Genomic DNA, 15,117 nt, shown 5'->3' with positions numbered 1-15,117 from the left:
GAAGAAACAGTAGCAGTTTAAATAATGTTAATATCCCTCTTCCAATTAACAATTTCCAATCCTGGCAGACAACCAATTTTGATTCAAATACACTTTTTTACCATTTGCAAAAAAGACTGTTTAACTCTTAGAATCTTTTGATCTTAAACATGCAATAGTAACATAAAACCCTTGCTGCTATATCATTATCCTAGTTATGTGCACAGTTGCCTGCTACTTTGTTTCTACATTCCATATGGAGCCCAGAGATATCCAATTAGTATAACTTCTAAATCATTTTTTAACAGGGACCTAAATGTGGCATTCTTTGGCCACATTGTTAAATTTCTAAAGCTATAAAACATGATTAGGATTCAGTTCAGTTTAGTCTTTTTATACTGTATTTATCTATCATTTCATAAAACATTTTGTCCTTAATACTAATATTTTCATATTTTTGTATTTTTAATAGTATGCTCTTATTCTACATAAAACCTTTAAATTTAGATTTAAAAACAATTCCAGCTAATTTCATAGCACATACATATAAAGAAAACAATCTCTAGCACCTTTTAAAACTGTGAATGCAAACTAAACTGCATGCATTATGTTTCAACATATGCTCATTTCGTACACCGAACATATATTATAACTGATATGTTTTGCAAAACTGTCTTAAATAATAATAAATATAAATTAAAGCAGTGATATTCTTTGCTGATTCTGAAGAGCACCAGGGTATCCTGGATGCAGATTAAACTTGAATCAATTGTCTGCTCCACTACCATTAATTAACACTGTTTCTAACACTTTCTAAGTGTTTTAGGAAACTTGTAATTCACTGGAGCTGAACTGAAAACTGAAATGATTTTTTTAACAAAAATATTTTAAAAGTCAAACTTACAACAATCGAAAACAAATATGAAAGACAAATGTGTCTGCGATTTCAAACTTTGCCATTCAAATCCAAAATGCATTACAGTATACACTATTGTATGCAGTGAATCTGTAAATAATAAGATAAATTATTTATCAGTTCACAACATAGATTTGAATCAGATCTTAGCTACAAGTAATCTTCAGATATTTTTTTAGAAAACGGAATATGCAGAAACCTGAATTAAAAGTGGTTAACATTATCCGCTCTGAAAGTCAGAAATAATGAAAAATAGCTGACTTGGGGATTGACACTTGAAAACTGAATGAAATGAATCTACGTGATTGTATTCTCTAGATATCTCCTGAAAGTATCTGCATATGTTGTATACTGTACATTTTAATGAGCTTTATATTATCAATCTTGTTCATCAAATTTAATATTATGTCAAGCTCACATTTTCTGACTGTATATTTGTAGCATGGGCATCGTGCTGTAATTGTAATGTTTGTATATCTTTCCTTTTGACACTTGTTAAAAAGATAGCTTTCCTTTTTGGATAATACAAATCAATCTTTGAGACACATTCCAAGAACTGCAATTAGTTTCATAAATGGTCCATTATAACAAATACATTCAATGGCAAAACATCAAAATAGGGAAACTCACTTCAAAGTGTAGCTTAGCTTCATTTATTAAAGAAGAAATGATACTTTGAACAACAAATACCAGGTGTAGAGGGATTACTTTCAGCCTTTCAGAAAAGCCCTGTCAATTGGTGTTCATTCAAATTGAACAACCCTTGTAAATATGAGAGAACAGCATTGGTTGATATTCTGTTTTTTAGGCAAAAGTGTAACCAGAGTCATTCTAATACTAAATAGAATATTTAGTGTGAAAACTAACACCAAGGAGCAATATGCACTTTGAACCTATTTTGTATTGAAAAGACAACCCTAAGAGGAGACCTTGTCCAAGTATTTAAAGTCCTTAAAGACGTTGACCAAGTCAACCTACTGTACCTGACTTCTTCAGAGTCAAAACTGAAACATAAACTAGGGGACACCAGTTGAAACCATGTGCAAGTGCCCTTAAAACCATAGGTATTTATTTATGTAAAGGGTTGTGGGGAGCATGGAACATAACTAGTCGTGTCGCTGAAACTTGCTTTAGGAAATGGTTGCGTGGATTAGATCCTTAGTTAAATTATCTAGTAACTACTTAATGGGCTAGATGGTTTGAATAATCTGCGAATGTTAATCACTTGTTAATCAATGATGATGTGCTTGAAATGTATTAGGTACCTGTGTGCAAAGAGATTATAACAAAATAAAGAAAACTAATTTGCTTTATGTGGTAATTAATATGACACTGAAAAAAATATAATATTTTCACATATTGTAAAAATGTGTAAGAATTGTGATACTTTTTGCCTGGGAATAGAGGTTCCATCTCAGCAGTGTTAAATGTACCCAACTTATTGGAAGATGTTATCTTTTTATAAAGGTTGTAGTTTTATAAGTTTATATTTCTTCTGGTTTTATTCAAATTGAAAATACTGTATGTAGAGAGGCACAGTGATTACCATTGCTACCTTCCTGCGCTGGGGTCCTGGGTTCAATTCCAGACCTGGGGTGCTATCAGCGTGGAATGTCTATGCTCTCCCTATGTAGGCCAATTGGCTTCTGGGGAAATTGTCCCTGGTGTGAGTGTGTTTGTGATTGTTTCTGTTTGTTCCCATCCCATCCAGGGTCTATCCTACCTTGCACTTATTGTGAAGATCCTTGTATTGAATAAAGCAATTAGAAAATCGATGGATGAAAATATATAATTATGTCAACTGGAACCAGTGTTCAAAACTCAATTATTTTATCAAGTTAAATTTCATACCTGTTTTTAAGATTTTTTTTAGTGCAGTGGATTAGGATCTGCTTAGTGCTGTGATGATTAATGACAAGTTAAAATACTGTACTTAAAATTTTATAAAATACATTTCTATCTTGACATGTTCTTCATTTTGGCTTCTGAATAATTAATAACATTTCAGAGTAGTCCATAATTCAATGTAATGTGTAATTTCAAATATAGTTTTCTAATTTCTTTCTTTTCATTTTTCTTTCTGTCAATTTCCAAAAGCGGGACCTGTCTTTTTATTAACCTAATTGCAATTTGTTTGTTGAAAAAGACCAGTCGTCCAAAGCAACATTTTCAATACAATCTTACTAAACAATTGAAAATCACTAGAAACTGTATAGTGGTGGATAGATTTTTAAACTAGATTGTGATTATTAATTTGCTATTCTTGAAAATCACAGATGAAGTTTAATTTTCTTGGGATTTATTGTGATAACTTGTTTTCTTGATTTTTCCATGCTGTGCTTTTTATTTTGTTGTTGAATTGTACTTTATTCAGACAACACTATGATTCACAATAAAACATTCTGTAAATGCTGATAGCATTATATAAGATTTCCATAATACTTACACAATGGTCTCAAAAGTAAAATAACTAATTGTGTAGTGCTTTCAGATGGTTCACACCATGACTATTTGATCTGATGATGATAAGGATCTGTAAACCAATTTGATTTGATGGTGATAAGCATATGTAAACCAAAGTTGCACTATATGCAGTTAAATGCAATAATGATCAAATTTAAGCACAAAGAAAGAGTCGTCATGTGGCTATAATGGATGTTATAAGCTAGAAGAGGAAAAAATTGAACAGAAGAATAAAGTAAAACTGTTTACTTTTTTAACTTTACAATAGTTACCCCTCTACTGCACAGCCAAATCAATAATATTTGTTCATATATTAGATAAAAAAACAAAGAGCCAATTGATGTGTGAAAATGACCTAACAACAACACAAGCTATTACTGTTTTTGATTATTAACGCCATAGGATTAAGGTCTGATATGTTTAACAATAATAGTTCCTCTCCTCACTCTCATACTGTCACACCCTGTACACCTAGAGGGCGCTATACTTCTCTCCTGTTCCTAGTTCCCTGTTGAGGTTCGGATGTCCTGAAACCCGCCTAGCACCAGGTTGCCCCACTACCTGAGGGCAAAGGTTTCTTTACGGCATTTCCTTAACAGCTGAGCCCGGGCAAACCCCCGTATCGCCGCTACACATAGGGTCTTTTTCACTCTCCAGCCATTCCATGGTTCGTCCCTTCCGACATCTGTGACCGAATGCTACTCTAGACCCCGTGAGCGTTTTTTCCAATTATTTTTGGTTCCTTGCTTTTGTTTTTTTTTTTCTTTACTCTTGGTTCTGGGCTTCTGTGCCCTCTGCCCTCCCTCTCTGTAGTGGGTTGTTTCTTTTACATGTTGTTTGTTCCCCTGTTACATCAGGGTATATATTTGTTGTGTGTTTTGTCTCTGTCCCAGGCTCCCAGGCTCCCACGCCCCCTGCTGCTGTCTCTGTCACTGGCTTCCACACCCCCCTGCTGCTTCCGTGTTCCGGGCTCCCACGCCCCCTGTTGGTGTCTCTGTCTCTGCCCTTATGTGTTATTTGTTCCCCAGTTCTGTCGGGGTTTATTTTCGTTGTTCGTGACTTTTTGCTTGTTCGGTCTGTTTTTTTTTTGTCTTGCTCCTCCTGAGCCCAGTCTGCCCCCCCTTCCTCTACTCAATAAAGGTTTTTTACCTTGGAGGAGGGGGTAGCTCTCAGCTGTGGACTCCCGGAGGTTTCCTTTCAGTTAAATGAGGTTTTTCCTCCCCCCAGTGCTGTGCAGCTCTTTTGTTGGGCGTCAGGAGTCACCCTTAAAGCGTGGGGTACTGTCACGCCCAGTACACCTAGAGGGTGCTCTACTTCTCTCTTGTTCCTAGTTCCCTGTGATTATTCATGTTGTTCTGGTGTGTCTTGTTGTGTAGCCTATTTACTTCCTGCTTCCTGCTTCTACTCTGCACCTTGCTCAGCATCAAGGTTCGGATGTCCTGAAACCTGCACCAGGTCGCCCCACGTCTGCTACCTGAGGGCATAGGTTTCAATATGGCATTTCCTGAACAGCTGAGCCCGGGCAAACCCCGTCTCGCCACTACGCATAGGGTCTTTTTCGCTCTCCTGCCATTCCACAGTTTGTCCCTTCCGACATCCATGACACATACCAGCATTGATCTCTTTTGAAACAAGAATTGATCAGTTATATAAATTTTCATGTGTTATATTTCAGAAACTTAAACATAAGAAAAGAATACAATGTATAAAGTTTATATAGCGTATTTAAGTTATTTAATGAGGCTCATGTGGTGCTTAAAGGACTATGCCATTGTATCATTCTTCTTCAGTTTAATTCATTCTTATGCCACAAAACAGTTTAATCAAATAACAGAATAAAGCTTCTTTTACTGATTGAAGTTTAGTTTAGTGTGTTAAAAGGATACATACCATGATAAGCAAATCAATCCGTTATTCACAAAATACCGGAGAGCAGGTGAAGAAATATGCAAGACGTTTAAAAAACATTGAAACAAAGATAAAAAATTCTTATTGGGAATAAATGGATCTTTCACAAGATATACTTGGTGAGTCACTACTGTTAAACTATAGGCAGACTAAAGTCAACCTTTTCCGATTTAATTTAAAAAATGATAATTATTGGCCAATGTGGCCAGAGTATTTGCTGTTTTTGATTGGACCCATACAAAAATCAAAAATGATTTAAAGAGACCCATAATATTTGCTGAACTGTAGCCCTCAAAGCTGGATCTGAAGACCACTGAAATACCTCATTTGTGGTTATCTACAGATATAAATTTATAAATTGTAGACACGTACCTGAGTTAGTGATGTCTTGTTCGATAATCTTGATATCCTCTGAAAAATAACACAAGTTCCATGAGTTACAAAATATGCTCCCATTGCTTACTGTGAGCTGTGAAACATGTGGAACCTATAATTTCTTATTTATTACATTTCATTAGTTTTATGTTATTTACAAAATGGTCAATCAAAACCCTGAATACAATTAAACAAACAACATTCCTTTCAGTTTCTCTTATTCACAATGTAGTTATGATTTCAAAGTGGGTGATTTATACTTCCTCACACTTACAGTACATAGCACTTTTCTAGACATTCACTGTACAGTACATTACGTGTACTACATTCGGTTAATAGGACACTCTGGACAAAGCGCTTTACCAGTAACGGGGACTCCTTTCCAAAGCCACCAATATGTAAACCCACCTGGATGATGCGATGGCAGCCAAAATGCACCAATACACTCACCAAACATCAGCTATCCATAGAGAGGAGAACAGCGTAATGAAGCGGTTTCAAAGATGTGGATTATTAGAAAGCCATGATTGATAAAGGCCAGTGACTGTTTCATAATTACCAGAAAATCTTGTTATAATCTTCATATATTTGGTTTGTAATATAATATTTGAGAAAAAACTGTGCAGTGTGAACCATTAATGATAATTTATGTCACAACATGATATTTTCCATTTTAAGATTTCTGTGCACTGTAATATGGATGAAGTACCAAGGGGATACTAATCTCTGGTATCATGTCAGATCATCATTAAGGATATGTTGTATATACAGTATACTGTATAAATAAAGTTGTTCATTATGAAATGAATGAGTAAGAGGAGCCTAATTCCTAATAAACAAATCCGTAGAGGATGCTGAAGCTGCAGCAGTAACAAATGTAATTTATACAGAGCAGGTACAGCTGTGTTCTCCAATTGTACATATCACCTGCTAGTCTGGCTTGGTTCTTTATGCTGGGGCTACCATGTAAAGGATATGTAAGCTGTTCATCTTTCATGCATGTCTAATCTCTCCCATCTGTCATCTGTTATAGTTATGCTGACATTTGGCTTCTGTCCATTAGGAAGGGAGCTGATATCCACAAAAACAGCAAAGCATCATGGGATGTACATGTATTCTAGGTCCTTTTTCACACTCTAAAATATTTTTTTCTGCATCCTATGGACCAGATTACTCTGTTGCTTGTTTATGAATGCAATCTTAAGTGGGGTCAGAAAAGACAGGTGAAACATTTTCACAAGTTATTACTCTTATTAAAAACTGTCTGTGGCCCATCTCAGATTCCATTCAGATGGATTATGTTCAGCTAAAGACAGAAGTTACTAGTATTTGCTCACTAAAATCATCCCCATAGATTACTAGTGTTCATTGTTATTCAGGTCAGACATGTTTTTATTGTGACACTGGATTTAGTTTTGAAATTAACTGTATTATTTACACAAATTCAACTTCCCATACATCACAGTAAATTAAAAAAATCAGATTTACATACATTCTTACAGATACATATACAAAAGTGGGGTAGCACTACGTAGCACTTCCTTAAATAACTTTCTCTATTAAATCCATACATTTTATTTTACTACTTTTTTAGTATATTTAGTTCATAAATATTGTCTTATCCATTTTACTGCAGAATGAAGTGTATACATTGCATTACAAAATGTGTTCAGGCAAGCTAGGCAGTGCATAAAATATAAAAGTGTAAAATCTGACTTATAGAAAATTTGACTTATGAAGTATACAGAAACAAACTCTAACATAAGTCAATAACTGTTTAGTGATATATACGGTATGAAGATATTTTGGATTTTTCTTCATGTTAAAATTAGTATGCAAGACAGGGTAAATATTATTCAATATTAATATTAATATTGAGTTAATAACACAATTCGTTTAATTTATATTGTTAAATATTATTATTATTATATTACAATATTGATTATACTGGCTCAGAGAATCAGCTAAATATTTCTGTTTCATGTGAACTGTATTTAAAAATGTACCAATCAGAACTGAAGCCTCAAATCTAAATGTTGTATTTGGCCTCTCTTTTTTCGAGTATCAATTAATAGTGATTTACCTTATTGTATAGTTTATTCAGTTTCAAAATGCTTCAGCTAGAACTATGTCTAGAAAGAAAACGCATATTTCATTTGTTGGTCTTGTAATCCTGGCTACCCGTGAGATACAGAAGTGACTGTAAAGATTCTTATTTTAATATACAACATCTTAAATTAATTGGACTGCTTAGTTTAGTAGAATGACTGACTCTATATATCCCCAGTTGTAGCAGTAGAATTGTTGAAGGCAGCTTCTTAATCATTCTATGGATGCTTATTAGTGCCATGTAGAAATAAATATTTATTGCATCTAAACAAGATAATTGTTTTTAAATTCGATATTTTTTGTGTTTAAAGAAGATAATATTGCATTTAAACACGATACCTTTTGCATTTATTCAATATAATGTTGTGCTAAAACACGATAATTACCTTGTAAACAAACTTGCCTAATTTATTAATATCTTGCAATGTCTCAAGTAAAGTAGCATTTTCATTAACAACAGAAGAAAATCGTCACATTCCTCTTTCTGCAAATGAATTAATCTAATCAAATGTAATTTACTCTGAAACGTACTGTAGATAGGCTTCTGCCTAATTTTAAAACATTGAACAAAATACTTTTACGATTACTTAACAGTAAGACCTACACCTACTGCTGCCTTACTGTTACAGTTGGTTGATTGCTGAATATTTAAACACAAAAACCTCAAAAGCTTTCAGCCGATGCTTATATCAAATACATATAAATTCAGAATTACACAGCAAAATGCAGGAAATGTGCCAGGAGACAAAACAGTATTTCTGGGTGGGTTTGTACAGACAATTGTAAACAGAGAATGTAAAGAGATACAGGAATGCAAAACAATTCTAGAACAGCACACAAGATGACGATTGTTAGCAGCACTATTTCATTTTAAGGCAATATTGTCTCATTTTAATGTATAAAGTATCTCATTTTTATGCAATTTTATTTAGCTAAAAAGCAATAAATATTTTTTTCTCCATGGCACTAATACAGTAGGCTTCATTCATTTTTAAAGTGAACATTTTCTTAATGAAAATGGTTAATTTTTGGGGGCATATTGATTTGTATGTCTTCAACTTTTTAAAAATCTACGTACAGTATTTCAATCCTTAATTCTGATCATGTTGGTGTTTTCAAACAAAACTGCAAATACTTTTATAGATTAGGTTTCTTATCATCCTATAAATCTGTTTTTTGTTGTCTTGTTTCTTCTGTGTCTTTATTGCTTTCATACATACAGTAGTTTTGAAAGCTTATTTAAAAATTTTACATGTGGATGTTTTTAATTTTTTTATGTACCATATGATTTGGTGTTTTATGACCTTTTAATTATTTAAGTATACCTCATTTAATTTTATCTTGCAATTTGAGAACATAAGAAGTGATACAAATGAAAGGAGGTCATCTAGCCTATTCGGTACAGTAGTTTATTAATATATGGATCTCAATCCTCAGTTTCATCAAAGAAACCAGGATATAGGCTTCAGCAACATGGTTGGGTATCTTGTTCCATATTACCACAACACTTATAAAGAAGTACCTATTGTTCTTATATTTACAGTACATGCAATTGCACTTAGCTTCCACTTGTGCCTTCTGGTGCATATTTCCTGGTTATTTCTGAAGAAAACCACTGGGTTGACTTTGTCAGTACCTTTGAGGATTCTGAAAACTTGGATAAGGTCCACTTGTAGTCTCCTTTGTTCAAAAATATAAACACTCAGTTCTTTTAGTCACCCAGTGTAGGGTATTCCCTTAAGCCCTAGAATGAATCTGCAGTAGTTGTACCAATATATTTTCTGTAAGCTGGTGACCACAATTTACACAATATTCTAAATGAGGCTTCACTATTCTCTTGATTAAAATACTACTCTTTTATCTAGAAATCCTAGCATTAACTTTGCCTTTTTAATGGTTTCTTTACATTGAATAAATGTAAATGATGTCTCAGCTTGTTTCATGAGTAGTCTCTTCTAGATCAGTGTTACCCATTTTATATTCGTACATTACGTTTTCACTACCTGCACAAAAAGTCCAGCACTTTTTCACAAGTCATTTGCCAGGTGTTTGATCGGTAGTGAATTTTATTTTAATCTGAATCTTTTTAAATTGAATTTGCTTCTTCTGATAATCAATCTAAATTGGTATCATCTGTAAACATGACTAGTTTACTAACTATTTTAGAATCTAGATAATTAATATAAATTAAGAAGAACATTGGCCCTAGTACCTTGTGGTACTCCACTAATTGCAATATGAGTATTATCCCCTTATTTGCACACAATGTTTAATAGTGTATGTAGTAAGCAATTCTCAAACCAAACACTCTTATTTCCCTGAATGACTATGGTCTACAACTGGAGAATTAATCATTTATAAAGGACTTTATCACTTCTTCTGAACATAAATACAACATATTATATGCCCTGTGTATCTATTCTTGTTGTTGCTTATTGAATTAAATCTAACAGTAACAAGCAACACCTACAATTTCTAAATCCATATTGACTGTTTACTAGGATATTATTTCCATACCTCTACAAACGATATATTGATGACTGCGTCGGTGCCGCCACATGCTCCAACGATCAGCTTGAGTTCTTCCTGCACCATTTCACCAACTTCCACCCGTCCCTCAAATATACGGTTAACATATCTTCCACCACTCTTCCGTTTCTAGACATCCACTTGTCTATCAACTACCCCCGACTGTCCACTTCAGTTTATTACAAACCCACGGATTCACACAGCTACCTCCTGTACAGCTCATTTCACCCCAACCACACTAAAAACTCTCTTCCTTTTTCACAGTTCCTTAGGTTACGACGACTATGCAGCGACGACATCGACTTCGAGAACCAAGCCCTCGAAATGTACTCATTTTTTATCAACAGAGGATATCCCAGCAGTGTGATTGACAGGGCCCTTGCCCGAGCCAAAAACACCCCCCGGACCATCAACCCGATCAGGAACTCCTGCCGTAACAACCGCATTCCCTTGGTGCTTCCTTACCACCCTAACACACTTCCTATCCCCAGGACCATTAACCAGAACTTTTCCATCCTACAGGATGATCCCTCCATTGGGGCCCTCTTTTCTGATCGCCCTATCATCTCATATCGCCGACCACCTAATCTGCGTAACCTCCTTGTTCACAGCTCCCTTGACCGCCCTCAACAACCATCCACACCAGGCACTTTCCCTTGCAACAGAGCTCGCTGTATTACCTGCAAGTACACAGCCACCACCACACTCATTCAAGGCCCCTCAGGACAATTCCGGATCACCCAGACAGCATCTTGTACCTCCAGCAACCTTATTTACTGTATCTCTTGCAGTAAATGCCCAGCCATCTACATTGGAGAAACAGGAAGGAGAGTCGGAGACCGCCTCAGAGAACACGTCAGGGCTGTGAAGATTAAAGATCTCTCCAAGCCCATTGTTTCTCATTTCACCTCTGACGGCCACGGCCACACTAATCTCTCCGTCTGTGTTCTCAAAGACGGTTTTCCGAACTCATACATTAGAAAGACCACGGAAACTAAAATTATTCTGCAGTAAGGATCACACATTCTCCCTTCCCTTAACGACAGATTACTGTTCTTTTAAATTTTCTCCATTCATTGGAAGTTTCATTTCACACCTCTCTGCACCCATTCTGACTTCACACCTCTTGATTGGCCTCTCTTTCTGTCCCCTGCCCCCGCCTCTCACTCCTCCTCCCTCCCAACCTTTGTTCTCCCGCTACTTTACCTTTGCCTACTGCCCTGTCTCTCTCACACCTGAAGAAGGCTCCACGGCCGAAACGTGGTGTTCTCTTTCTTCTTTTTTTCAGCATGGAATAAACCTATTACTTATTATTTCCATATACTGTAGGTTATCATCTAGTTTAGTTCTTATATTTATTTCTATTACCTTGCATGTAACAGACATGCAACATACAGTATTGGTCTATAATTACTGTACTTGATTCAGTGTTTTCATCCTTTTTTGAATGGATTCTATTCTTAGCAATTATTCAGTCCCCAGGAACTACCCCTGTCCTAAGTGACTGTTGGAAGTTTTGTGTCAGTTGTTTCTGAGTAACATCTCATTTTCTTCAGTGCAGTTAATAAGATACCATCAGGCATTCTTACTTGAAACCCTTCTCCCTCTTCTATACTGACACTATTTAATACAAAAATTTGTCCGGAGGTATACTGTTAGCTTATACCTTGTTTTTTATCTTTTACCTTATTTTTTTTCTAATTGATTTTTTTATCCAATTGGGATTCTGCTTTTTAGCATGTAGCAGCCATGCTTATTAGTAAACTGCTGTGAATTTCCAGTGAATCCTCTCTCTGTGGCCTACAGAATAGACTATTGATCCTTGCATGCTGGAAATGAACCTTTTTGATAAACAGTACCTTTCACTGACACAACCACAGCCCCCTGATGGATGTCTACCCCAGGCATTTGTCTAGTACAGAGGCATAAGGACATCTGAACCATGGTCAGTTACAGGTTGCTGTCAATCATCCAAAATATGACTATTCAAGGACCTATAGGATGTGGAGATCAACTCCACTTGGCGACCTCTTGACCAGTCACCAACTGTATTTTCCTCAGCTCAAAAGCACTGCATGTGCCTCCTTGCTCGTTTCTCTCCACTGAACCAACTTGATCATCTGACAACAACACCATACGACTGCAACTACTGTTGTCTAAAAACTTGTAACTTAAACTTTTACCCGAAGTACTGGGTAAGGAGGGAGCCTGTACATAACACAGTTCTGCCCAAGGGCTAACCTGCAGCAAGACCTCACAACCAGCTAGTTACTACCATTCGTCCACTTGATCACTGGAACAAAACAGTTGAACTCTCTTTCAATATTGAATAGTTCAATATTCAGAAATCACCTCTACGTTAGGAGGAAGTCAAGTTTCTTGCTTCATCAGTGAATCACCCTAACCAAGCAATCATACTTGTTCACAACTTTTATCCTAGTTTAGCTCAGTAAATCCAGTAAAATCCAGCATTCAATTGAATAGCATTGATGTAGAGAATTTAATTGCTATTCTAAACATGTCTAATATCAATTTCATTCACCTACAGTACATACTGTACTGTATATGAATATACAGGGTGTATTGTATGCCAGCAGCCATATCACCCTGCAACTCACAACTGGCAACCCACTGAAGCTAAGCAGGTGTGAGCCTGGTCAGTACCTGGATGTGAGACCTCCTGGGAAAAACTAAGGTTGCTACTGGAAGAAGTGTTAGTGGGGCCAGCAGGGGGAACTCACCCTGTGGTCTGTGTGGGTCCTAATGCCCCAATATAGTGACAGGGACACTATGCTGTAAACAGGCGCCGTCCTTTGGATGAGACGTATAACCGAGGTCTGTGGTCATTAAAAATCCCAGGGAGTTTCTTGAAAAGAGTAGGGGTGTAACCCCGGTGTCCTGGCCATAAATTCCCATTGGCCATTACCAATCATGGCTTCCTAATAATCCCCCTCTATGAATTGGCTACATTACTCTGCTCTCATCCCCACTGATATCTGATGTGTGGTGAGCGTTCTGGCGCACTATGGCTGCCGTCGCATCATCCACGTGGATGCTGCACATTGGTGGTGGAGGGGAGTCCCCATTACCTGTAAAGCGCTTTGAGTGGAGTGTCCAGAAAAGCGCTATATGAGTGTAAGCAATTATTATTATTATAATTATTATTATAAGATCTGAATGTTGAGTATTTAAATGTGATTAATGAGTTATAACAGATTTTATACTAAATCCTTGCATTTGTATCTCTTCTTAATCTTGATATTTTTTATATTAAGGTATCAGTTAAAACATATGGTGTTTTGTATCTAGGCAGATTATTTTGTGTATTAACATTATTCTTTTTATGTACTTATTGAATATGTATTAACAAACATACAGTATTCTGTGTATTTTGAATCAATTTGTAGACTGCTTGTTATTTTGTCAATTGATTATTAACAGCCAAAGAAAGCTCATGCAATTCACTGTTTCAATTAATACATTGTGCCAATTAATTCATAGAATTCCTCTTTGGAGATTAATAAACTTGTGGATTGATCATCTGCACCCAGTGCTGGTAGGATTCGTAGTAAAACAACTGATTCAGTGCTGTACTTCAGTTTCTTGCCAAGATGTAATTTTGCTCTGGATGGAAAGTGTGCTCTTTTAATACAATGACATTTGTGCCCACACAGACAAAATCAGCTTAAGTGCCACCTGCCCTAGCTATAACTAACACTAAACATGATATTCTGTCACCTTAGCTCTAGGGAGCTACAATAGTGCTCCAGATATTGGAGGTTCTATAAAACCACAATTATTAACATTTTTAACATTTGAGGTGTCCTGGCATTGTTCACTTGATTACAGGGCCTGGACTGAGGTAAATTTGTTCAATGACATCATTCTGGATGTTATTGTTTGGATGGGTTAATAAAATGCATTTTCTTTCATCTCCTGGGACCAGCTTCTTTCAGTGTCTTTCTCCAAATTATTTCTCTGAAAATCAAGGGAGCACCAGATTGTAAAATTTAAAACAGGTAATTTACTCTTGTTTAATGGTAAACAAAGGCAAATTACTAGCTACAACAGCTGCTGTTGGCAAACAGATTTATACTGTAGTAGAAAGGGACTTAGTTCTTCCTCCTCCTAGTTCTGTAAGTACTGAATTTGCTTTAAGACACTTTGGTAGTGTGGTTCTTTAGAGCCGTGGCGAACACCATTCAAGTCGATGGTTTTAGATGTGTTAAAGCTACACTGCCCTCAGGAGAGCGAGATATAGGTGTGCTTGTGAGATCGAGGTTTTTTAAATAGCGCTCAGGAGGGAGAAATATTGGGGGCTTGGAAGAGCAAAGTACGGACCGCCCCATGAAGCTGCGCGATTAACTTTTACAGCTGATCTGCAGGTAGGATTAGTTGCAACCACTAAACCAGGTGCAACATTTCCATGCAGCTGTTAAGGTGCGATTGAGATGTGAAGGTGGGTTCAGTCTAAGGGTAACCAGTGAAGTTTCAGTGAGAAAAAGAAACCTCCACTGTACATCTTTCACAGTAGAAAGAGTGTTATATAAATATTGAATGAAAACATATATGACTATATGATGACAGTGAGATTTCATTAAGAGATGAAATGTTATCTAAAGAAAATAATATATTTTGTCTAAGTACCAGATGAATCACTTCAAGTTAATCTAAATTGCTAACAGACAACAATGAAACAAGTTCTGAGATTCAGAGAGTTGACAGAGGGATTTTCAGGCCACATTCTTTACAACACCCTTGATCTAAAGCAAACAATTTAGAACTTTAGAAGTGCTTTATTCTTCTTTTTTCTCTTAAATCCCTAATACGGTACATCA

General features: G+C 36.1%; 1 protein-coding gene across 2 annotated transcripts in view; it reads right to left on the bottom strand.

The window, feature by feature from the left end:
- Positions 1 to 15,117, bottom strand: part of kcnh8 (potassium voltage-gated channel, subfamily H (eag-related), member 8) — a 134,081-nt gene that overhangs the window by 18,881 nt on the left and 100,083 nt on the right. For both annotated transcript variants that reach the window (XM_069195068.1, XM_069195069.1), the window contains one exon: positions 5,639 to 5,677. In XM_069195068.1, the coding sequence (XP_069051169.1) occupies positions 5,639 to 5,677 (39 nt within the window). The remainder of the gene's footprint in view (positions 1 to 5,638; positions 5,678 to 15,117) is intronic.

Source organism: Lepisosteus oculatus, chromosome 10 (assembly GCF_040954835.1).
Source record: "Lepisosteus oculatus isolate fLepOcu1 chromosome 10, fLepOcu1.hap2, whole genome shotgun sequence".
NCBI classification, from domain to species: Eukaryota; Metazoa; Chordata; class Actinopteri; order Semionotiformes; family Lepisosteidae; genus Lepisosteus; species Lepisosteus oculatus.
Note: the sequence above shows the minus strand (reverse complement) of the source record. Positions and strands in the feature narration are given on the sequence as shown.